The sequence below is a fragment of the Pelobates fuscus genome, chromosome 1 (assembly GCF_036172605.1).
Source record: "Pelobates fuscus isolate aPelFus1 chromosome 1, aPelFus1.pri, whole genome shotgun sequence".
Taxonomy (NCBI): Eukaryota; Metazoa; Chordata; class Amphibia; order Anura; family Pelobatidae; genus Pelobates; species Pelobates fuscus.
Window position 1 is genome coordinate 472072185 of NC_086317.1, and position 25010 is coordinate 472097194.

At 43.1% G+C, this 25010-nt stretch overlaps 1 protein-coding gene across 1 annotated transcript in view; it reads left to right on the forward strand.

The window, feature by feature from the left end:
- Window positions 1-18379, forward strand: part of MRPL48 (mitochondrial ribosomal protein L48) — a 377463-nt gene extending 359084 nt beyond the window's left edge. The window contains exons 2-9 of the mRNA XM_063431776.1: window positions 9980-9997; window positions 10084-10136; window positions 13186-13223; window positions 14069-14157; window positions 14608-14777; window positions 15558-15660; window positions 16705-16794; window positions 18173-18379. Of these exons, the coding sequence (XP_063287846.1) occupies window positions 10084-10136; window positions 13186-13223; window positions 14069-14157; window positions 14608-14777; window positions 15558-15660; window positions 16705-16794; window positions 18173-18247 (618 nt within the window). The 5' untranslated portion in view covers window positions 9980-9997 and the 3' untranslated portion in view covers window positions 18248-18379. The remainder of the gene's footprint in view (window positions 1-9979; window positions 9998-10083; window positions 10137-13185; window positions 13224-14068; window positions 14158-14607; window positions 14778-15557; window positions 15661-16704; window positions 16795-18172) is intronic.
- The last annotated feature ends 6631 nt before the right edge of the window (window positions 18380-25010 follow it).

The window sequence follows — 25010 nt, forward strand, 5'->3', positions numbered from 1 at the left end:
GTGAGTAGAATCATTACCTTCAGGCTTTTTGCTGTAAACACTGTCTTTTCAGAGAAAATGCAGTGTTTACATTACAGCCTAGTGATAACTTCACAGGCCACTCCTCAGATGGCTGCTAGAGATCCTTCCTGGGTCATGGCTGCCTAAAATGCATCCAAACATTCAGTATCTCCTCCCTCTGCATGCAGACACTGAACTTTCCTCATAGAGATTCATTGATTCAATTCATCTCTATGAGGAGATGGTGATTGGCCAGTGCTGTGTTTGAATAATGCTGACTCTGCGCCTGATCTGCCTCTTTGTCTGTCTCAGCCAATCCTATGGGGAAGCACTGTGATTGGATCAGGCTACCACTTTTTTTTTTTATATTCTTTATTTTTATTGTGCGGGGGGGGTTACAGACATATCAACAAACGCCACAACAGCGTGTCACAGGATTCACATAGAGTAATCAATGGCGTGAGGATGCGCACCATTTTATATAATTAGCATGCTTATCTACACTTTTGTTCCAACAGGGTGAGATTCAGCTAAAATAGCTTGCTTAGAGAAGATAACATATTTTAAGTATAATTAGAAGATTAACATGGGTAAACGTTGCTTATATAATATTAACTTAGAATGGCCTAAAGTGCTGTGAGATGGGATGTTGTATGTACCAACAGATAATATGTTAGTGCCCATAATGGTTCAGTGGAAGCGAGGCTATGTGCCAGGTACGTTGTGTACTATATGTAAGAGTGTAGAGTGGGGCATACGGCATAGGGTTAGAGTGTACCCGGCTGCAGTGTGTCATCTTGCACCCATTTTTCCTAGGTAAGGATATAAATCGTAACGATGTACATTGCCCAGATAAGTCAAAAACATAACCTATAATAATATAGTTTTTGCTTTCTACGTAATAAGTTATTATGCTGTGTCAGATGTTAGTCAGATATATACCAGTTTACATGTCTGGTTAAAGATAACCTAGGTAAGATGTAGCTTTACAACCATTAAAGATACACTAGCAGAGCACTTTGGCCCACGGCTGGCCTGTGGGCACTAGGAACTGTCATGTTTAGATCCGAGGTGGGTACCTTTAGCGTTTAAAAATGAATAAGCAGGTCAATACGGGCTATGGCTGGCCTGTGAGAGCCAGATAATGTTACATTTACTCTAAACAAGCCAATATTAATAAGTTAATGAAGGTATGCATGCAAAGTAACTGAGCAAAAACAATATCGGTTTATCTGTACTGCGGCCGTAAATGGTATATTTTTGGTTCCTTCAATTTGAGGAACAGAGCGTGGCATATAAAAGTACATGAACAGTTCTGAATAGTGTACACATCAGAACGTTGGCAGGGTCATATCTTGGATACTGCGCTGATTTCTTTGTATGACAGATGGGCATAAGATTGTTGTGGCCGTGCCATGAGAAGCAAAACATGTAAGCTTTTGGGTATATCCCCATATCCATAAGGGCACAGAGAGCTGATTATAGCCTTGAGCCACGGCATGGTTGGTCTAGTCTCGAGGTCCGAAACCAGGCGGAAAACTAGGGAGACTGGGGCGGTCGCCAAGAGGGACAAATCCCGTTATAACATTAGGCATGGCTAGCTAGTTGCTATGAAACAGCAGCGATGCATAGCCTGGCTGGACAGTTAGGCCCAGGAGGCTGGTCCATAGAGGGGATGAACCTGGAAGCCAAGTGTCCTTGCGGGGTCAAGTAGCTTAGTGGGGTTACTACAGTTATGTTTGACGCCTCTCATGTGCACGGGCATTCTCGCTACGCCCCTATAGTAGGAGTGAGTGAAGTATTAGCATTACGCTGAACAGTGTGGGCATGTAGGGAAAACTGCGTATACATGTGGCTTAGAAAGCTAGAGGGGCGCAAGTTTAAAACGTAGATACTGTCTAGTTAGAAAATTAATATCTGGTTGATCGACTAGGTGGCATCAGATAGTTACCGCTGGGTCGATATGTGACGTCCTAGTAAGTAGGCATAAGAGTGATAACATAATAACTGAGCAACATGGCTAATTCTAGTACGGCACAAGCAGTGCGGGGGTTCTATCTGTTGTCTCCTATAAAGACTGTGCTATAAAAGGGTTGTAGGTGGTACAGTGAGCATATATATTAACTAGAGGGTGTTGCTTAGGCCCTAATATCTGTCAAGTTATCATACATCAGCATGAAGCTTAACAAAAAAAAAAAAACACAGAAAAAAGAAAACTGGCATATTCATGTGTCACATGTGTCAAGGTAAAAATGATAAGTTCACAGGCTCTTGTAGGCCTCGAAGGGTCCCTTCTGGGTGGCAGTAGAACTACCTTTTTGAGACTTGGCAATCTCCTGCAAAACTGTGTAGTGGGTCCAGGGCCCAGACAGGTGAGTGTCTCTGCGTCTCTATGTCGAGACTGCTGAGTATGCGTCCGGCGTGGAGCTTTGGGGGATGAATGGCGCGACCCGTTCTGGTTCCCATGTATAGGTGCAGTTGGGGGAGCTGTTATTGTCCCTGGTGGTCTTTCCGATCGGAGGCAGCAAGTCGTGAGGTAGGTCTAGGAGCTGGAGGAAGGCCGGGGCATCTTTGATGTCCTGTATGCTGTGTAGGGTTGACCCTTGTTGGACTGTCAATGTCCTGGGTGCCCGCCAGCGGTAGTCAATCTTGCGGGTACGTAGAATCGAGGTGAGTGGCCGTAGCGACCTGCACCAGGCCAGGGTGCCGTTGGACAGGTCCGAGTAAAGTGTGAGGTCCATGTTATCAAGGCGTAAGGGGGTTTTGCCTCGGAGGGCTGATAAAATCGCTACCTTATGGCCGCTGTTGCGGAGTGTCCTCTCCGGAGTGATTGTTGGCTGCTGACTACGAGGCAGTATTTCTTGTATCATGCGCTGCATTAGAGAAGGTAGTTCGGCCTCTGCTACGTCTTCCCGGACACCCCTGATTTTAATGTTGGAGGCCCGCCTGGCGTCCTCGAGCGCCGCCAGGCGATGTTCGTATTGCCTGTTTTGCTGTTCCAGGGCTTGTACTGTGTGTTGCAGTGTGGCAACATCCTGGGACTGGGATTGTGAGGAGCTCTCCAGTTTGGAGATGCGGCCTGTCAGGCCTTTCAAATCTGCGCGGAGTGCTGTAATGTCCTTGTGGAAGCTGTGTTTCAGGTCCGCCAGTAATGTCTTCAGGACCACTATGGTGATCGGCTCGGTGTCTTTCACTTTGTCGCAGCGCTGTGCCGTTTTTGGAGGGTTAGGAAGCTGTAATAGTCCCCTCTCTTCCTCGTCAGACAAGTCCTCGGAGAAATCTGAGCACCCACCGTGCTGAGCCGCCATGATTGTGTCAGAGGCTCCACGTGTCTGCCTCCATAACTCTCCGATCGTAAGTCCCGATGTGGGCTTGTGAGGTATCATTTTTTCCCCCTTTCTTCCCATTAGTGCTTGGGGTGGTAGCTTGTCAATTGGGTTGTGAAGGGAGGGGGTATCCAGGCTACCACTTCTGATGATGTCAGCAGACTGCTTTTTTTTCTGAGACAAACAGCATGCAGAGTTACAGTTTTAGGCTTGAATACAGTAAGAATTTGCTATATTTATGGAGGCATGAGGGGCCCAGGGGGGGAGGCTAGATGGTGGTTTTAACACTATATGGCCAGGAATACATGTTTGTGTTCCTGACCCTATAGTGATCCTTAAAGCATGCATAGGATAGTTATAAGGCTATCCTAGATATAAGATAAGGCCAGGGACTAATGAAAGTATTTAGAAAATTGGGCAGGCTAGATGGGCCGATTTGTTCTTGTAACGGATCACCTGGCACCCCGACTGGGTACCTCCGCCAAAGGGCCGCTACCTAGCTGGACCAGGGGACAAACCGCAGCACTTCTTGCCCTCAGTCGCCGTAGCTTGACTGGGGCCCTGGAACCACCACCTCACTCCTGGAGCCGAAAGGGAAATTGGCTCTGACACCTCCAGGCACTGGACAACACTCAGTCCTGGGAAGTTTGGAACCGAATGGGGAATTAGCTCTAGTCCTTACAAGGACTTTCCTCGTTGAATCTCCTGCAAGCTGGAACAGCAGACACAGGAGCAAATCTTCTTTCCCTCCAATAACAGAAGGACACACAGTTTTGAACTGTAAGCAGGAATCTCCTGTTTAATGGGACACGCTGGTCTTTTATACAATTTTCCAGGCCAGAGGAACACCCTCTGGACCTGATGGGACACAGGAACACAAAGGACATAAACCAATCAGAACAAACATAGAGTCTGTGACATGCCCATGTCCAGCACACAATCCCTCCCCTCTGCTTAGAAGATAATTGAGTAAAGTCCTGTAAGTAACTCTATTATCTTCAGGTCGAAAAAACACATTTTCACAAAGTTCAGAAAGTACCCCAAAATCCAACATATCCCCAGATCAGTTCAGGTGTTCACGAATTTCCTGGAAGTCATAGTTTTGACTGGCTGCAAGCGTGGCTTCATGCCCAAAACAGTTCCAGGGAATTAGGGTCAGCGGTCGGTCTCTCTTTGTGGAGTTTAAAAGTACTTACTTTACATGAATGGAGCCTTTTAAAGTGTATTGGGCAAAGTATATTGCAGGGCCCGTAGTCACAGGGTAGGAGGCGAGCAAACAGGCCCCTCCAAAAACTTGTGGCAAACTCACAGAAAAAGGGGAGTTTGTCACACATCTTATCTGCCGTCACATTCTATGTCTCTATGGGCATTTGACGTGAATAAGGAATATAATAATACATTATTTGGCACTTGTTAATTATATATTTACTATCCACAACTAGGATGATTTTAGCCATGACACTTTTAATAACTTATACAGTGGGACCTCGGTTTACGAATTTAATGCGTTCTCCAGGACATTTCTTATTGCAAAACATTTGTAAACCGAAACGCGGTTTCCCATAGGAATGCATTGAAAACCAATTAATCCGTTCTGGAGGTCAGAAAAAAAGTCAAAATGAGCTGGCGTGGAAACCAACCCACAATGCAGAACACACAGTAAAAGGCACGCAAACGATGAAGCTCAGCTACCTACCTTTCTACAGCTTGAGAAATGCACCAAAAAGTCACAAAACAACTGCAAACAATTTCCAGAATGGCTCCAAAACTCGATGCAAAAGCCGCTCCAACACCTCCACACTCGACGCCACGTGCTACCCACATGCTCCAGCATGCAGGGGGCGGTGCAATAAACCTCCCAGGTGCAATGCATTCTGGGGAAACTTGCTTTGTATTGCGAAAAAAATGTGTAAACCGAGGCATTATTTTCAATGGATTTTGATTTGTAAACCGAAAATTATGTTAACCGAGGCATTTGTAAACCGAGGTCCCACTGTATCCTAAAATATAATATTGGGCTGCAATGTAATTTTGAAAGCATGATTATGATATAAGATAAGAACCAAATGACCCTGTCAGCACTTTTTTTGAAGATCTTGAATCTTCAAACTGAATTATTTTATTATACCTTTTTGTTTACTTTGCAAGAATAGCAGGGATTTTTCATTGTTTACCTCAGTGTCTCAGGGAATTTAAATCTGACCTCGAGGCTGCACTAAACACTTGGACATTGTCTCAGATTGTGAGACAATTCGATTGCATAGTTACTAACTAGCTTAAAGTGTTACTCCGACCATAAAAAAAAGTATTTTCATTAGATACTGGTTTTGGTTAAAGTAACTGTGCTGTGTTGGTCCCCACTTAAAAATCTAAATAAATAAAAAAACAAAAAAAAACAAAGGTCAATTTCACCTCAATTCAGCATCGAGGTCAAGTTGTCTAGCCACCCCTATCCTGTACAGCTGAAGTCACTATCCCTAGCCAGAGGGCGACTAAGAGGAGGACTTGGGTGGCACAGAGAGGGGGTATCCCCATTGGCTGTCAGATGCCAAATATGACATGATTTACATTAGCCACTTGCAACTCTTGTTCCAGGCTGGTTAATGATGCCCCAGTGACGCGGCTGGTAGCGGAGGGGTTAAACTTTGTGTGCGCAGTATTTCATAGCGACACACTGCACAAACAGACTTAAGGCACCATGACCACTTAAAATCACTGAAGTGGTCATGGTGCTTAGAGTAACCCTTTAACCTATTGAGGATAGTACTGACAGCAGGATCTATTTCCAGTAAATCCTCCAATTATTCCAATATTCCTCATCAGGAATGCAAAACATTCTGCAATGGAACAGAGAGTCTTCCTGTGAAAAGAGATGGCTATTTTATAAGCAAAGACAGCCATGACATCACACAGACATTCAACTTGGGCATTACCTGGTATGATGTAACTGAACCTGCATATAACATGTGTCCAGGCTCAGATGGTACTTCTGAAATCCCTAGTGCTGTCACTTTTTTTTTTTTTTACTTTTTTGAATTCCTAAAATGTTCTCCCAAATTTGTGATGTATGTGACTAATCAAACTTGTTCTTATAAAAGCGTCACTGTCACCGTCTGGGAACTTTGCAGAATTTGCCAAGATCTCCAATGGTGACACCCCCACTGGGGGTTTGGTGGCTGGTGAGGGGCAGAGAAAGGTGAGTTCTACTTACCTGAACCTGTCCCTTGCAGGCACCGCTATCTTTTTCCAGCGAGTCCTCTTTAGCTCCTGGCGTTTTTGTGCCAGGAACTGACGTCACTGCTGTACTTTTGCGCATTAACGAGAGTACTGCATTGAGGTCTATCAAGCATCCCGCAAGACCACTGGATCCTCCATAGACAGAGGCAATTCCTCTGTCACTGGTGACGGCTGGAGGGACAGACACTTCTAGATGGGGATAGCTCTGCCTAGTGACTAAGAAAGTCAGGTGTAGGAAAAATACACAAGACAAATTAGTCCTTACTTGTCTTATATTTTTAGTTTGAAATATGAAAAAAAGAAAGACAGAGTAGGAAAGAGGAAAGAGGAAAAGAAGAGGAAGGGATTGTGAAAAGCGAAGTACAGAGTGACAGAGCCGCTTTAAATATGGCGATCTTGTTTCTAAGTATACAATGTTACAAACCATTTTCTGGTTTGGCATGGTGTTATATTTGACCCCAGCCGATCCACCATCCACACATACATATGCACATTCTAAATGTTCTGGTGTTGAGTTACGATGCTGATCTGCTAATGCACTGTTTACTGCTAGCATGTGTCAATAATTTCAATGCTTTTCATCTAAAAATATTGACATTTCCAAGTCCATTTCATTGCTTTATATAAAGAACATTAAATATACAAACTGCGTTATCACATTAATAATAATATATTTACTAATATTTTTTTATTATTATTAACTATCAACCACTGTATAGCTGTACAAATAACAGATATAAAAAGCAAGCTAAAGACCGGTGAAATATAACATGGAATACTACATATCAAATGCATATATGAATATTGGCTCTGAAGGATTATATCACTGCTCTTATTATTATTATTATTATTATTATTATTGCCGTTTATATAGCGCCAACAGATTCCGTAGCACTTTACAATATTATGAGAGGGGGATTTAACTATAGATAGGACAATTACAAATAAACTTACAGGAACAATAGGTTGAAGAGGACCCTGCTCAATCGAGCTTACAGTCTATAGGAGGTGGGGTGTAAAACACATTAGGACAGGAATTTGCAATCAAATAAGGTGGGCTGCCCTTTAGGAGCGAGCAAGAGACAGGTATGTGAGGTAGGGGTTAATCTTGGATGCCATAAGCTTTCCTAAAGAGATGGGTTTTAAGGCACTTCTTAAAAGATGCAAGACTAGGGGAGAGTCTGATGGCGGTAGGCAGGCTATTCCATAGGAAGGGAGCCGCCCGCGAGAAGTCCTGCAAGCGCGAGTTGGCCATACGGGTGCGGACAACGGACAGGAGGTGGTCACGGGCAGAGTGGAGAGACCGAGAAGGGAGATACCTATGGATCTGTGAGGAGATATAAGAGGGGCTAGAGTTGTTCAGTGCTTTATAGGTGTGAGTTAGTACCTTGAATTGACTCCTATAGCATACAGGAAGCCAATGTAAGGACTGGCAGAGGGGTGAGGTGTGAGAGAAACGACTAGAGAGGAAAATCAGTCTAGCAGCAGCGTTCATTACGGACTGTAGGGGTGCAGTACGGCTTTTGGGAAGAATAATCAGGAGAGGGTTACAATAATGCATGCGGGAAATTACTAGAGCATGGACAAGCTCCTTGGTAGCATCTGGTGCAAGAAAGGGGCGGATGCGGGCTATGTTTTTAAGATGGCAAAAAAATAATAATTGTAACGAGCGCTTATTTGTACTAATAATTTCAATAAATCAATATAACAGAAATTGAAATATAGCTGCTATACATTCAAGTGCACCCTTACAATAACACCGTAACAGAAAATGCAAACAGAAAAGAATGTAGCGCTTATTAGTATAGATGAAACTAATAAATCACCTTTTTATCGATTTTGATTGAAGTTTTCTCTTTTAAAGGAACGTAAAATATGTTGACATCTATAACAAATATATGGACATAGTGCAGATTATACAAATTAAGTATAACAAGGTATAATATTGAAGAAATATTGCACTCACAAACGGAGAGCTGTTAACTCAGCTCTAGTTGGAATCACTTCTAGGTCCGTTTAGGCGACCCACCCCTATTAGCGATGTAATTTCTTTCTATGTGGGAAATAGAAACACACACAATTGCACAGTATTGTTGGTACAGTGCCCAAAATGTATGAAAGAAATCCCAAATGGGTACTTACAAAATTAGAGTCATTAAGTAATGACTCAATTTCGGAGCGATATGCAGACTGAGGGCTGCACTCCCTTCTTTGGTAGTATGAAAAGCTGGGAACCAGGATGCAGAATTTAAAATAAAAAGTAATACATTTATTCACATAAATACAATTCACTAATAAAATTGCAACAATGTGCCAAATCCGGAACGCGTTTCGCCACTAACCCTGTGGCTTCATCAACCGGGTAAACTTGTTACATCTTGGAGCTCAGTTTTTGAGAGATTGAGTTTTGCTTGTGAGCTAACAATCTAGCAGGTTATTGGAGGAGATAGTGAGCAGACTGTGATGGAAGATTCCAAGGGGCGATAGGTTGGCTGGATGACATATATAGTAACATTCAAAATGAAATTGATATTGAAATTGATTCCTCTTAAATAGGGACACTTGGAAACAAATGTACCCAAGGTATGGGCAAGCTGTGGTTGATATGCGCACTATGAACCCGTACACCCCCTTTCTCTTCTGTACCCTCAACTGTTTGTGACAAAACAAAAATTGTCAAATTAAAAAAAACAAAAAACAAAAAAAAGGGACACTTCGGAGCTTTGAGACACTTGGAATGTTTGAGATGGACATATTATCTGATTGAATGGACAGATTTCCATTAATTACTCCTGAAACTAATTGAGATTGCCCCGGGTGCTGTATAGACCCTAAATATTAATTGATCCAGAATGGATTCTAAAACAATATTAATACAATGTTTCAAAAATGTGATGTAAGGTGTTTTACAGTTTAAATTTCAATTCACAGTAGAGAAACAACCACTGCTAAAAGTATTTTTTTAATTTTAATTTTTTAGATATTATAATTATTATTACATAATTCCCAATTAAGATCTGTTACACAATTTAATGTTTTGTTCATCCTCTATGAGAAATATTTTCCACAAACCTATAAAAAAAAAATAGTTTCTACTTAACAGTAACAATGCAAGTTTCACCTCCCAAGAATTAACAAAAAAAAAAGGTGTTTTAAGTTATAGAAGTGTTTGGGGACTATATAAACATGTCAGTAGATTAAACCTGCTGCTTAATAAACTATTCCCTGCACAACCCCTGTATAGTTAACATGTTCCCTGTGATAATCAGTTTATCTTAAAATAATTGGTCCTGCACATCACACACTACATGCTGAGCTAGCAGTTAGTGTGTGCTGGGCGGAACCTTCGTGCAGGAGCTCATGGTGGCGGGGGAATGAATTAGGGGACGGACACCTGGTTCATTGGCCTGCCAGTCCCCCTGTGCAGTGAGAAGGTGGGTGACATTGGGCAGGGTATTGGAAGAAATGCAGTTTTTTTGTCACTGTGTGGAACTTAATATGATTTATTGTGCTGTTTCAGATGCTGCCAGTCAGAAGCCAGGCGTTTATAAAGCACACCCTGTCTGTGTGCAGGTAACAGTGTGACAGTGCTGGAGGGTAGGGGGTGGCCAGTGTGGCTGGCAGTATGGTAGTCACATGGAAGAGAGAGGGAGGGAGAGAGAGAGGGGGAGGGAGAGAGAGGGGGGGAGGGAGAGAGAGAGGGGGAGGGAGAGAGAGAGGGGGAGGGAGAGAGAGAGGGGGGGAGAGAGAGAGAGGGGGGAGAGAGAGGGGGGGAGAGAGAGGGAGAGAGAGAGGGGGAGAGAGAGAGGGGGAGAGAGAGGGGGAGAGAGAGAGGGGGGGAGGGGGAGAGAGAGAGGGGGGGAGGGGGAGGGGGAGAGAGAGAGGGGGGGAGAGAGAGAGAGAGAGAGGGAGGGAGAGAGAGAGGGGGGAGAGAGAGGGGAGAGAGAGAGGGGGGGGGGAGAGAGAGAGGGGGGAGAGAGAGAGGGGGGAGAGAGAGGGGGGAGAGAGAGGGGGGAGAGAGTGGGGGGGGGAGAGAGAGAGAGGGGGGGAGAGAGAGAGGGGGGGAGAGAGAGAGGGAGGGAGAGAGGGGGGGAGAGGGAGAGAGAGGGGGGGGAGAGAGAGGGAGAGGGAGGGAGGGAGAGGGAGGGAGGGAGGGAGAGAGCAGGGAGAGGGAGGGAGAGAGTGAAAGAGGGGGGAGAGTGTGTGTGTATATATATGCCATGGTTTATGGGCTGTTGCATAATAATGGTGATATAATGACATAAAAAAGTAATGACCTAATGGAATGCCCATAAACAATAGTAAAAAGTGACTAGAAGGCCTGTAGAGAATAATGGAAATCAAAATATTTGAATTAGAGACAAAACTATAAGACATATCAAATAAAACTTTAGCAGACATAGTCTCCAAGACCGGTGGAATTGTTTAATATTGAGGTTAAGTGGGATTACTGTTTTCTATGGAATGACAAGGGAGAACTGAACCCTCACAAATAAATTCTTGGGTAGGTATTTCTGGCACAAGTGGTAAAAACAATTGTCACGAAAAGACTCACTGATTTAATTGAATGACGTTTTCACAATGACACAAGATCAACAATTTAAAAAAAGTTTCCGTTGTTTTGGTGATTTTTTTTTTTTTTTTATTCTTTATTTTTGTAGTGCATAGGCAAATAACAGTTGCATGTGAGGTACCCCAAAGGCAGTCCTCTAGCATAATACAAACAGTTGAACATAGGGGTACAAGGTAGATCAAGCACATTTTTTATATATAACGATAGAAACGGTATAGCTTTGTTTAGGCATTTGCGTAACATAACACAGAGTGATATCGCTTAACTTTCTAGGCATGTGATTATTTTGCAGTGGCAAGAGCTAGTGAAGCTATGAGTAGGTTACCACATGCGTTAGAGTAAGGGTGAGTGATTCAGAAGATTAGTTATCGCTAGTGGCAGCAGCAGGAGATATGTTTACAAGATATGCTGTGACATGGCTGACATAAGTTAGTAACATGTTGAGTTGGACATCATCATGACAGGCTGGTATGTCTACCTATGTGTGGGTGTTGAGCTTATGAGTAATTAGAACACTCCTAGCCATTAAGGCTATAGATTAGTGGTCCCACGGATAAGTGTGCTGGACCAACTCTGGTGACAGGGTATCGAGGTTATACTCAGAGAGGCTCGGTATGTAATTGCTTTATCCCGAGTGGCATTCCCCTCGTGGTCCCTGGCGTTGACAGATCTATGTGCCATGCTGGATTGCTGTTTGCCAGTGCCAATGGGACATTGGGCTTAGTGTTTAGTTGGCGGCAGTGGCGCTGGCTTTACATGAAGTGTGTAGGTGCAGTTGTGGAGCAGATATAGAGCAAAAGAAAATTAAATAACACAATAAATGCAACTTGTAAAAAATTAAAGTACATATTTACACTCTTGTCATAAATAGAGTCCTCTACTGTCTGCGATTAGATATGTCCGCGGTGCTGGTAAAGTCCACATATGTTCCCATGGAACCTGACGCAGGTGTCGGGCTCCGGTAGCCAGGTCAGGCAATCACCTAGTCGACTCCAGATCTCAGGGCGTGCAGTCTGATCGCAGAGATCTTATCGGTGTGATGGGCATCTGGTGAGGTGGACCCGCCAACGTGTGAGAGTCTGCGTGAGGTGATGTGTCGCAGGCTGTGGTGTCGCCTCCGAGGTATGCCAGGGCGAGGGTCTGCCTCTGAGTGTTGTCGGTACAGGGGTTGCGGTGTGGTCTGCCTGGGGCCCTTCCGGTCCGTGTTTAGCACAGTGTGTCGCTGCAGCAGGACCGCCTTTTCATGCCTCTTAGGTAGGTTTAGTTTTGCCGGGCCCTTGTATGGGCGGGTCGCCGTCATAGGTAGTGGTAGTCGCTTGGGCTTACGGGCTTTTCGGTGTTGCCGTCCACGGGCTTTGTTGGCGTGAGGCGGTGTGCACGTTTGTTGGGGGAACACCGGCAGGATTGTGACAGGATGGTATGCCTTGGCCTGTTGCTCCCTGAAGGCTATTGTCCTCCTGAACCTGGCGAACAGCTCGTCCAGCTTGGTCTCAAGGTCAGGTTTCTTTGTGTCTCGAGCACACGTGGCGGCGGCCATTTCGGTCTCCATCTTGTCAATAGGGGTTTGCTGGTTGGGGATACGATTTAGGCTGCTGCCATCTTCTGCGGTCCGTATAAGCTTGTGGTACTCGATTGCGTGGACTGGGATAACCCCCGCCGGTCCTGAGTGGGGGGAAGCCCAATGCTTCGGGTGCTGCAAGATTTGGTGAGCCGGGAGAGCGGCCGTCTCTCCCCTGCTCTGCATGTTGTAGGCCCCAAGCCTCCGGTCCGGTTTCCCAGCGGGCTTTTGAACGTGCGAGGTGTCCCCCGGTAATCCTGCCTCCATATAGCAAGGTGGGGTAAGTTGGGGTTCTGAAGTAGGCTGTATTCCCACTGTTTTCTGCCAAAAATCGAATTCAGGCCTGGGAGCTCACAGAAAGCGTGTCTGTTCAGCTCCCCGGCCAGGCCCCGCCCCCGTTTTGGTGGTTTTTACTCATAACAAGACTATTTTGTCTTATTTGAATCAATAATGGACATACATATCATTTCCTGTTTGTTTTTTACTTTTAGATTTGCAGGATGCTGGCAGTTTCAGCATAGTGGTTCTGGTAAGTATCCCTATCTAAAACTGTCCTTAAAAAGGAATTATAAAATAAATGAGGGTTTAAAATTGAGCAAAAAGGAACCACATGTTGGGAGGGGGAGCCTTCGTTTTTACATGCATGCAGCTAGAAATAAGCTCTACCAAGTAGAGCTGCAAGCAATCCAATTTCTTTGGTTAAAAATATAACCGTAGTGATCCTTATTAATAAAATAAACAAGTGATCCTTAATAATAAAATAAACATTTGTTATGCAGCTGTGTCAGATTTTTTTTTAATTAATATTTTTATTAAGCGAGATTCCATCAATTTAAGAAGAGTATAGTCTAAAGAGGGGAAAAAATATCCATCAACATGTACAACAGATGTTTGTTTGTTTTGGCAATGTGAAATTAATGTATGTATACACTGCAGGAAGGCAGTGTTTTTAGACACTAATCCGCTTCACAAGATTTTCTGCTTACCCAAACCCAGTTATGAATATAATAAGTAAGCTCTAAATCAGGCAGAGGCAACCTTCGGCACTCCAGATGTTTTGGACTACACCTCCCATGATGCTTTGCCAGCACTATTGGTGTAAGAGCATTATGGGGGATGTAGTCCACAACATCTGGAATGCCGAAGGTTGCCTACCCCTGATTATCGCACGATTATTGTAACAACCTGAAGACCTTAGACCTTGCTACATTAAAACACTGTCCTTTCATAGTGTTAACACATGTCACCTTTATTACATTTCTATGTATATATGTATAATGTGTATATATTCTTGTTTGATTTGGAGTGTAGGAAACATGATACATAGTGAGGATAAGTTTATCAAGGATTATAACTGATTGTTTCTTCTTACAGATGTCCTGAAGCAGAGCAGCACCAGACATTACCGTTCACAACCAACACATGGTATTGGCAGATATCGACATTTACTACCACCAGAAAAAGTAAGGCCTGCCTGCTTTCTGTTTATTGTGAATCTTTGCTGTGATTGGTCATAGAAAGCATAATGAATAAGCTTCAACTTCATCAACATTGTTATTTTGTTGGTATATGAAGAAAAAGGAACATGTGCGAAGTATTTATTTAGTATTAGTAGATTGGATCATCTTAAAAACAGTTTGTCAAGTTATTACATCCAGATATGTGTGATACTTTCTTTCAAATTGTCAGTGAGTTAGTTTCTTGCTGTTGGGAGTATATCCTCACTGATTATATTAACCAGAGCTCAAGATTTCCACTAGCCATTGGTCTTGGTGAGTATGAAGGAGACCCTCCAGGATTGCAATGGCAAGTAACTTTTAAAGCCTGGACAGTCGTGTAAGACTTTACATTTTAAGCCTTGAAAAATTCTTTCAGAACACAAATGGCTTAATGGAGCTGTTTTGTACCACTAGGACCCCAAAAAGAAAGGCAAGCTTGCAACTAAGGAAATAAAACCCAAGTCAGACTGTGAGTATGGATTTGTGAACCTTCAGGTATCCGGATATAACATGACACTTGTCGAACACTTCACCCAGTATATCCATAATTTCTGCAACCGCTACTCCATCAAAGTAGAGGAAAGGTCTGTAATGTTTTATTTGTTACTATTTCTTATATATTACTGGATACATTTTATTTTTATTTTCTCTAGAATCAAGGAATCTTTTATATGAAATACAAAATTATAATTTCTTTGTGTTGGGATTTGGTATCTGAAACATTTTGCTAAATTATTTTTTACATCGCTTCAGTTCCTTAGAAAGACACAGAAGGAGAAGATAAAAGAATAAAGGGCGTATAAAGGGGAATTTAATCTGGTAGTGCTCAGGTTTATTTACCAGAGACAAATTGTACGGGCTGATATTATTTGATTACTAAGAGCAACACAAACGCTTTCTTCAAAGTGTCCAAGATGCTGCAGTGGGATATTTTTTAAGGTTAGAGGAAGCAGATATCATGTTACGCATAGCATAGTTGTGTGTGTGTGTGTGTGTGTGTGTACGAATGATTGGATGCCATTGTAGCATATGTGATATTGGGATTTTATGAACACATTTCCTGTGTAGTAGCATTTTGTGGTCAATTACATCAACAGATTTTTTTATGAGACTGTTACAGTAGAAGTCGATTTATTTTACCTCTTTGCCAAAGAAAGAGGTCAGTGATTTTCTTAACCCCTACGAAACATGCGTAAACATGAGGCTTGTAATGAAAGCTTATATATTTTGTTCTTTAATGCTGATAAAGAAAAATCTGTTAACGTCTGCAACTGAAAATCTAATATATGGGTTCAATTGATTTGTTTTTAAGTATTTTGAGATAAAATGTTAGAGCCATGCTAACAAGTCCTTTGTTTTATCAGCTATGCCAACCCAACAAAAACCACTGAAGTCATGCTCTTACCAGAACATGGGAACAAAATGTTTGTAGATTCCGTTCTTACATTCCATGAGAGAATCGTCCAGGTGAGACAGGATTGGGAGGAGAATTGGGATGTTTCACAGTCTGGGGGGGAACAGGAAAAATTATACCAATGTTCTGTCAAAGTGAAAAATGAGAAATAGTTAAAGGGACAAAGGATTTGCTTTCTTCCTCATTAAATGATTCAAGTTTGTAGGGGAAGCATTTACAAAATATATAGCTCTTATATTTCCAGATAGGTGCTAAAGATATGTACTGGTATTGTTGTCAGAGTCCCAGAATGACTTCCAGAAAGGCTTTAATCCCCTTCAGGAGTTGAATGCATGGAAAGCCTACCTTGAAAATATGAGATTTGCCTAATACTGGTCCTTAAGGGCTTAAGTGTGCCTGTGGATATCCTCTGAAATAATCCATCAGTTTTGCTGCAGTTCATTGTCTTGTGAAACTGCAGGTATTAAAATGTAATTTGGCCTTATGGAGCTACATTCCCCCACATCCATTCAGCATAGCAGGGGCTCCTCACCCCTCCAATTTGTCTACCAAAGAAGAAAATAATTGAGGTATAATCACTAGCAAATCTTAATAGATTAAAATATGAGGGATAGACCCAGACCTCATTTATCACTGTGCAGATAACTGCCCAGTGCCCTTCTCGTACACGTCGTCTATGCTGAAAGCCTGGCAACCAATGGAACCTAGTGTTACAACGTGAATATGAAGCATGGCTGGACTATCAACCCTAATATGTTCCTTCATCGATAATTCGGACATCACAAAAAACAGATCATATTTTATCTTAGAAGTTCTCGGCCAATTTGTTTTCTTTTTTTCTTCATTAAGTCCAGTTTTATGCTCTGCTCTCTGAAGTATATAGAACATTGACTTAATGTATACTTTGTGGAAAATCTCTATAGCAGTGTTTCTCAAACCGGTCCTCAAGGCCTACCAAAAGTCCAGGTTTTGTCAGTATCCCCATTGGAATAAAACAGGGAAATACATAAATCCTGAATTGTTGGTGTGCCGTGAAGACTGCTCTATAGTGATGGAAGGTAGTTTGTGGTTTTGACTGTTACTTTTTATTTGTTAAGGTGAGTGGATTGAGCTCCACGTTCAGTCCTATTCTTATCGAAGTTCTATTGATGAACCAGCCTGAAGGTGTCAATCTTCTGGTGAAGGAGGTTAGTGAATAGACCATTCCCTGGGTATAAATGTTAAAGGAACACTCCAAACACCAAAACCACTAAGTTCAAATGTTACCTCTTCATTGTGGGGAGGCTAACCCATGTAGAATAGTTTGACTTCTTACCTGGGGTCTTCTGCTAACTCTTAGCCAATGAGCTATCCCTATTTGGGAGCTTCAGACCCTCTATAGGAAATAGTGGAGGTGAAGTGCAGCGCCATGTACAAAGGTAAGTTGTTGTAAAACATTTTGACTACATACAATGGGGTGGGGGGACCTATGGCACAATAACTACTATATGGAGCTACAGTGTTTATGGTGTTTGGAGTGTCACTCCAAGGGTCACTCGAGGTACGTGGGAAATGTTTGTGCTCAATAACGTTTTAAGGGTAAAATAACTTACTTGGCTTAATATGCATGACGGAAATTATCCAAATAAAATCTACACCATCTGTTTCCTTTTTTAACTGCTGAAATCCGAGAAATAATGTATTGTGTATAGATACCATGTGCCATTGTGCACACTCTTACTATAAATCATCAGATTTACTCATGGCAGTACTGCACATGGCTGAGTGATTCACTGTAGTTTGGGCATATTATTGAATGTGCAGTGTTGCCTGGGAGTGTACGACTTGGATTAAATATTTAGCATTATTCCAGCTGACTATGAAATATTTATATCAACTTTTGAGGGACACTTCAGAATGGGATTGACAGCACATTTAATACATTACATAGATAAATAATTACAGCTGCAATAAATGCAACCTGCAATAAAATTCATTCATAAAATCACTACTGAATATGTTCCCACAGGACAATGTGAGCTGTGACCAGACAGAGTCATGTTTTTTTGTCAATACAGAGGGGGGGGGGGGGGGGGGGGGGGGGGGAGTGTCGTGAGGTGAGGGAGGCAGAGAGAGCTGTAGTGCCAGGAATAAAATGCCCCTCTCCCCAAGATGGAGGAGATCATTTACTTAATCTGCAGTCTATGTTCTCCATGTAAGCTGATACAGACACTGCCAGTTCCCTCTTAAGCTCTGAAGAATGCCCAAGCAGCAGCCACACTGTGAGCAAGCATAGCTGATATCGGATCTGATGAGTGGAACTGCCATATTTCATAAAACAGCCCCATAGCCCAGAATGAATAGGGGAGCCTTTTCCTGGTAAGGAAGGCGTTTATTTACCTGCTGTTTTAAAATGAGCAGAAATATCTGGAATTTTGTTCCGGTTTTAGCATATTTTATTGAATGCCTTATAAATGGTAGTCATTGTGAACACGAGTGTCACTTTCAATTTTTGTTCCTTTTATAGTTGCAATTTTTGTTTGTGTGGCAACCATTCTAATACCAGTGTCTAATCTTTCTCCCCAGCACACGGAGGCAGATTACCAATCCAGATTCAAGTCTCGTCCTGACCTGGAAAACCTAATGGCTTCAATTAATTGAAATTCCTTGAGTTCCTATACTTAAAAATCATGTTTACTGTCACACTTGCTGTCGCCACATTTACAGTAACCCACTCTTCACTGTCTCCTTCACATCTGAGATATATTATATATATGGTATATATATATATTTTTTTATTTTTTTTAACTTTATACTCTGCTGTTGAGTTTCTACTGAAGACTCATAAATCAGGACCATTTGCAGTACATGTTTTCAACAAGTCTATTGTATTAGCCTGTGGATGGGGAATGTTGGTGGGGAAACAGAAACCAGAATTAAATGTCATCACTTGTTGTGCCAGCAGATACATCTAGTCACACTCGAATAAGTAACAGCATGTTATGTTCTTCATTAATGGAATCCAAACCCCAGATGATCAGAATGTGTGTTCATGTGGCTTTAAGACCCAGGGTGTGATTAAAAACAAAAAAAACACCTAATATTTAAATAAAGCATTTTCTAAATGTTCTGTGTAATCTCTTTGTAGCTAATTCATGCATTATCTTTCACTGGCCACATTGGTATGTTTTGGTATTATCCTTGAATGGCCACGTTGGTGTTTTGTAGACTGAATGCTTGCTAGAGGGTCCGAGGGAAGTTTATGTTATAGTCCGCTCCAGGGGTAACACTGAAGCAAGCAAGCAGCTTGGTCCCATGCAGCCATCACAATAACCCAGAAGCCAGAGTAAAATCTGTTTTCTCTGTCTTGCTTACAATCAGAAAATGTAAACGGGACAGGTGTGCTGGCCATCCTAGGGCTGGACGAAGATTGCCTGCATGCTCCATACACAAAATTAAGCAGGAGTGGTTAACAAGGGAACACGTTGGGGCGGAGCCTGACCGGGGAGCTGAACAGACACGTTTACTGAGAGCTCCTGAGCCTGATCCCGGTTTTAGGCAAAAATCAGTGGGTAATCGACAATTTCTGCGCCCCAGTTCACCTTGCCTTGTCACACAGGAGCAGGGGTACCGGGGGACACCTTGAACGCCTACATGCCCGCTGTGATGCTGAACCGGAGGGCCGAGGCCTACATCTCGCAGAGCTGGAGAGAGGCGGCCGCTCTCCCAGCTCACCGAACCTCACAGCACCCGCAGTATCGGACCTCCCTCCCCCCCCCAGGACCGGCGGGGGATATCCCGGTCCCCATCAACATGTACCATCAGCCCACAAATGATGCAAAAACCGACGACACTCCACAGCAGGTTCTGCACCAGCAGGCTGTAAACCGCAAAATGGCGACCACAACCCTTAACACAGAGCCTGCAGCCACTCAACCCCTCCATGAACGTCTGGATGCTCTGTTGAACAGTTTTTGGAAGAAACTGGAGCAGCGGCAAATGCAACGAACCCCCAACCAACCTGCAGTAGTGGGGAAGCGGGTGGCCGCGAGCCGGAGAGGGCAGATCCCGGACATGGCCGCCATTTACTCAATGGCGGAGTGCCCTTCTAGGCAGAGGCCCAACAGGAGAATCTCTCCAAAACACCGACCACACCGCAGGAGGGTCGACCGCCGCCGGCGGCGGAGAACCATCAGATCCCTCCACAGCGCCCACAAAGGGAAAGACACGGCCCAGAGAGGTACCCGAGTCTGTGGACACGAGGTGTGGGCCCAATGTAAAGCCTGGAGCTGGGGAGAAGCCTCTCACCGCACTCAATCCTTCCTCACGTTTACCCCACTGACACCTACACTGCTGAACATCCGACCATCCCTCTGTCCAACACCAACCTTGATCCTGACCGGCATCGGCTGAATGATTCCAAGAACTCAGAAAGAATAGGCCAGACCACAAGCTGACGGACACTTTCAACATGGCGCAATATTACCCCAGCAACCTACTTAAGGGACATGATAGTCCTCAGGTTTTGCGTTACCAAATACTACACTCACGTTTTTACTAGTTGTTTAAGTTGTGTAATTCAATCATGCAGCCACCAGGTGGCATTTTCTAGTATCTTTCCGCTGTAATAGTATGTGACGCACCCCTGACTTACTCAAATAGGCATATTGCTGGGGGTAAATACTTTGGACTGCTACTACATCCAGACTAAAACTAAGCTAACTCGAAATTCAGCAGCCTAGGCCGTCGTATGACCATTTTTCTATGCTTGCGTCCATTCTTTTAAATTCTGCGACCAGGATCGCACCTAGCCATAGTTCCGAGCATCCACCTGCCCAGCCCGCAGACTAACATGCAATTAACTTGCTGACTAAACCTGGATGTTACTCAGGTTTCAAGATTAACCATTTGGTTTTTGCAAAGCTACCCTCTTAACTGCTTCATTATACGTTATTTCAACCTGCCACTTAAATCGCCTACAGCATATCTATGGTGTTATATAGCTTACAGACTCTTTATTTTGATAACTCACCTAGATAGGCACTGTTTATGGTTACATTTGCTATGCCGTTATATACTTGTTCTTCATAAAAAAAAAAAAAAAATGAGGCTGTCGAATCTCTAAGATAATATGTTTTGCGATGTGACATTCCCGACTTGTACAACTTATTATTGTCTTCCCCTCTTTATTCTGTACCCGAAACCTAACATGCCTCAATAAAACAAAGATTGACAAAAAAAAACAAGGGAACACGTTAACAGGGAAACCTGGAAACACTACAGGAATGTCTGCATAGGAGCACTTTTCAATGCACGAGGCATGACCGCACACGTCAAACTCTGGAACGGCTAGGTCCAGCATTGAATTCTCGATTGGCACACCACACAGAAGTCCATCAGACCCGCGTTTTTAAAACTTTTTTTTTTTTTTTAAAGGGGGCAGGGACACAAAAGGGTACTATATAGTAAAAAATCTTATGATTTAGATTTTTACATCTTTAGATTTTTAGACTTTTTGACCATATCCCCGTTTAGTCGATATATCCCATATCTGGGTCTATTTGCATTGTGGATTTTATTCGTATTTGTATTTTTATTCCTCCTCCTCCACATTTCTTTCGTTTGTTTATTTAATTTTTTTCTTGTTTCTATCTTTCCCATTCATGTTATATTATATTGTTTATAACATCAAATATCATATGTTGTATTTTTATCTTCCTATTTCACGATATCTACTTACTCCTGGTTATCTTATTGGTTTTCCCCAATAGATTTTTTTACTCTTCTTCTATAGCTTAAGGTGGTAGCTATTGGTTTTCCAGTGAGATAGTTATAGTTGCTTAGTTTACTATTGATTGATCTATTTTCTGGTGTGATTTCCCATTTTTAAGTTAATACTCACTTTATAGGGTACTATATAGTGTTCCTCTATTTTAAAACAAACACAGGCATGAGTTGCAAAGCTTTACCCCCTTAAGGACACATGACGTGTGTGACATGTCATGATTCCCTTTTATTCCAGAAGTTTGGTCCTTAAGGGGTTAAATGAGGGGTCCTCAAACTACGGCCCGCCAGGGTCCTGAACCCGGCCGGTCACTTCCTCCCAGCTCCCTCCGCTCCGAGGACGGGAGAGCCACCCTCCTGCAAAAAAAATGTAAGAAAAATTAGCTGTGTGTGTATGTATGTATGTATGTCAGTAACTGTGTATGTATTTCAGTATGTATGTATGTATATTCGTATGTGTATGTCTGCCTGTATGTATTTCAGTATGTATGTATGTCTGTGTGTATGTATGTATGTATATGTCTGTCTATGTATGTCCTTATGCGTGTTTGTATGTATGTTAGTGTGTCTGTATCATAGGCGTGTGCAGCCTATTACATGAGGGTGTGCACGCTAAAGCACAAACACACACGCCGCGTGTATATGTATGTATGTGTGTATGTATATATCTTTAAAAGTGTATTTGAACAAGTAATCAACGTTTCAACCCTCCTGGATCTTTATCAAGATCTTGATAAAGACCAAGGAGGGTTGAAATGTTGATTACTTGTTTAAATACACTTTTGTAAAAATCCCTAAGGAGTGCTCCGTTTATTTGTTGTTTATCTAAGCGCTGGAAGCACCTGGGTATTATCTGATTCACATATACCTATTGATGGTGAGTGCCAGAGATTGATATTACGGAAAATTTTATCATACTTACCGTAATTTTCTTTTCCTGGCTATTATTCATGGCAGCATCACTTATGGGTAGCTCCGCCCCAATCAGGAACAGGACAGGATAAAATCAATTAATCAGACCAGGCTGGGTATAAAAGGTCCCTCCTCCTTCCATCCCACAGTCTAGTCCTAAAGCAAAAAACAAAAACAAGGGGGGGTTCGTTGATGCTGCCATGAATAATAGCCAGGAAAAGAAAATTACGGTAAGTATGATAAAATTTTCCGTATTCCTGGCTAATCATGGCAGCATCACTTATGGGTAATACCCAAGCTTCACCATAGGGTGGGAAAAAACAAGACAAACACATTCACCAGATGATGCTGAAAAAAAATATTTTAATCTATATAGATTCAACAGAGGACAGAACACCTCTACCAAAGGACGTAGAGGCCGAAGCCAAATCCAGCTTATAGTGTTTGATGAAAGTGAGAGGGGAAGACCACGTAGCTGCCTTACAGATGTCTTCAGATGGAACCTCTGCCCAGTCAGCCCATGATGTTGCTAAGGCCCTCGTAGAGTGTGCTTTGATCCTACTAGGAGGAACTAGGTCTTTTAACTGGTAAGCCTTGACTATGGTATTGGAAATCCAACGTCTCAAGGTGGAAGTGGAGGCTGCCTCCCCTCTCCTGGATCCAATAGGTAGAACAAAAAGCTGTTGAGACCTCCGAAACAGACTAGAGGCTTCTATGTATTTAAGCAGGCACCGCCTGACATCCAATTCATGAAGTTTCACTTCTTCTGGCGTAGAAGGAGAAGGATAAAAGGAAGGAATAACAATTTCCTGTAGGATGTGGAAATTCGAGACGACTTTAGGTAGAAACTCTTGTCTAGGTCTCAAGATCACCCTGTCGTGAAACACTTGACAGTGATTTTCATCGCAGGAAAATGCATGAATTTCAGACATGCGCTTTGCCGTAGTGACAGCTACCAGAAATAATGTCTTATATGTCAATAAGACCAGACCCAGCTCATCTAATGGAGCAAAGGGTTTTTCAGCCAATGCCTCCAGAACCATAGGTAAATTCCACGGAGGAGAGTAGTTCCTATTTGGAGGCCTTATGCGGATGGTAGCTTTAAAGAATCTGGCAATTAGAGGATCAGATGCCCAGGACTTGTAGCAGAGTGCAGATAAAGCCGAAGCTTGGACCTTAAGAGTGCTTAGACTCAGTCCTTTATCCAGACCTGTATGGAGAAAATGTAGAATATCGATGTTAGACGGCTGAAGAAAATCCACATTATTTAGTAGAGACCAGGAACGGAAAACTTCCCATATCCTATGGTAGCAGGAAGAGGTTGATACCTTTCTGGATTTTAGGAGCGTAGAAGCCACAGCTTCAGAGATCCCTTGAGCTAGAAGTCTCTCCTTTTCAAGAGCCATGCCCCCAATTTCAGCTGGCTGGGGTTGGGATGAACTACTGGTCCCTGAGACAGGATGTTTGGGCTGAGAGGGAGAGGCCAAGGAGGTTCCAGGCTCATCTTGTTTAGAAGGGGAAACCAAGGTCTGCGAGGCCAGATAGGAATAATGGCAATGACCTTGAGGCCTTCCTGCCATACTTTCCTCAGTAGCCGGTAAATCATAGGTAGTGGAGGGAACGCGTACCCCAGATCGAATTCCCATGGAAGAGACAGGGCATCCTGTCCTACAGCTCGGTGATCTGCATGAAGGGAGTAATACCTCCTCACCTGAGTATTCCGGTATGAAGCCATCAGGTCGATCTGGGGTACACCCCACCTTAGGGTGATTGAGTGGAACAAATCCGGGTGCAGTTTCCATTCTCCTTGGAGAATCCTCGTTCTGCTGAGGTAATCCGCCAAAAGATTCTCTGGTCCTGGAAGATATACCGCTTTTAGGTCTTGTAACCGTAGTTGGGCAAACTTCATTATCGGGGATAATTCCATCAGGAGAGAATAGCTTCGAGTGCCTCCCTGATGATTTATGTAGGATGCCACAGCTCTGTTGTCTGTATGTATCCTTACCCAGGCATGCCTTAAAAGAGGACGGAACCCTATTAATGCCTTGAGAACAGCTCTCATTTCTCTTAAGTTTGAGTGAAGTTTTGACTCCTTCCATGACCAAGCTCCTTGAATCCAAGAGTCGTTCAGGTGTGCTCCCCATCCCAGGAGGCTGGCGTCTGTAGTTATGGTCATCCAGACCGGCTCTTCCAGGGGAAACCCATGGAGAAGGTGTTCTTCTCTCGTCCACCAGAGTAGTTCTTTTGAAATCCTCGGGAGAGAATGAATCTTCTGATCCCAATTCTCGGAGCTCTTTTTGAACTGTAGGAGGAAGTGTCTTTGAATGGGTCGCATCCTCCATTGGGCCCATTTTACTAGACCAATCGTGGACGTAAGGGACCCTAAGAGGCTCATGAATTCCCTTGCTGTGACAAAGGACTTTAGGCGCATGCTTCTGATCTTTTTTATTATTCGATCTTTCCTGTCTGAAGACAGAGATACCAGGCCATTCACCGAGTCTATATTTGCTCCCAGGAATATCATCTTCTGAGAAGGCACCAATGAGCTCTTCTTGGGGTTTATCAGCCAGCCATGATCTTGAAGGCATTTGATGGTCATTTCCGTATGGACCTCTACTATCTGGCTGGAAGGACCTACGATCAAGAAATCGTCTAGATAATGAAAGACCTCGATGTTCTTCGTTCTTATGAAGGCCACCAGAGAGACTAGAACCTTCGTGAACGTTCT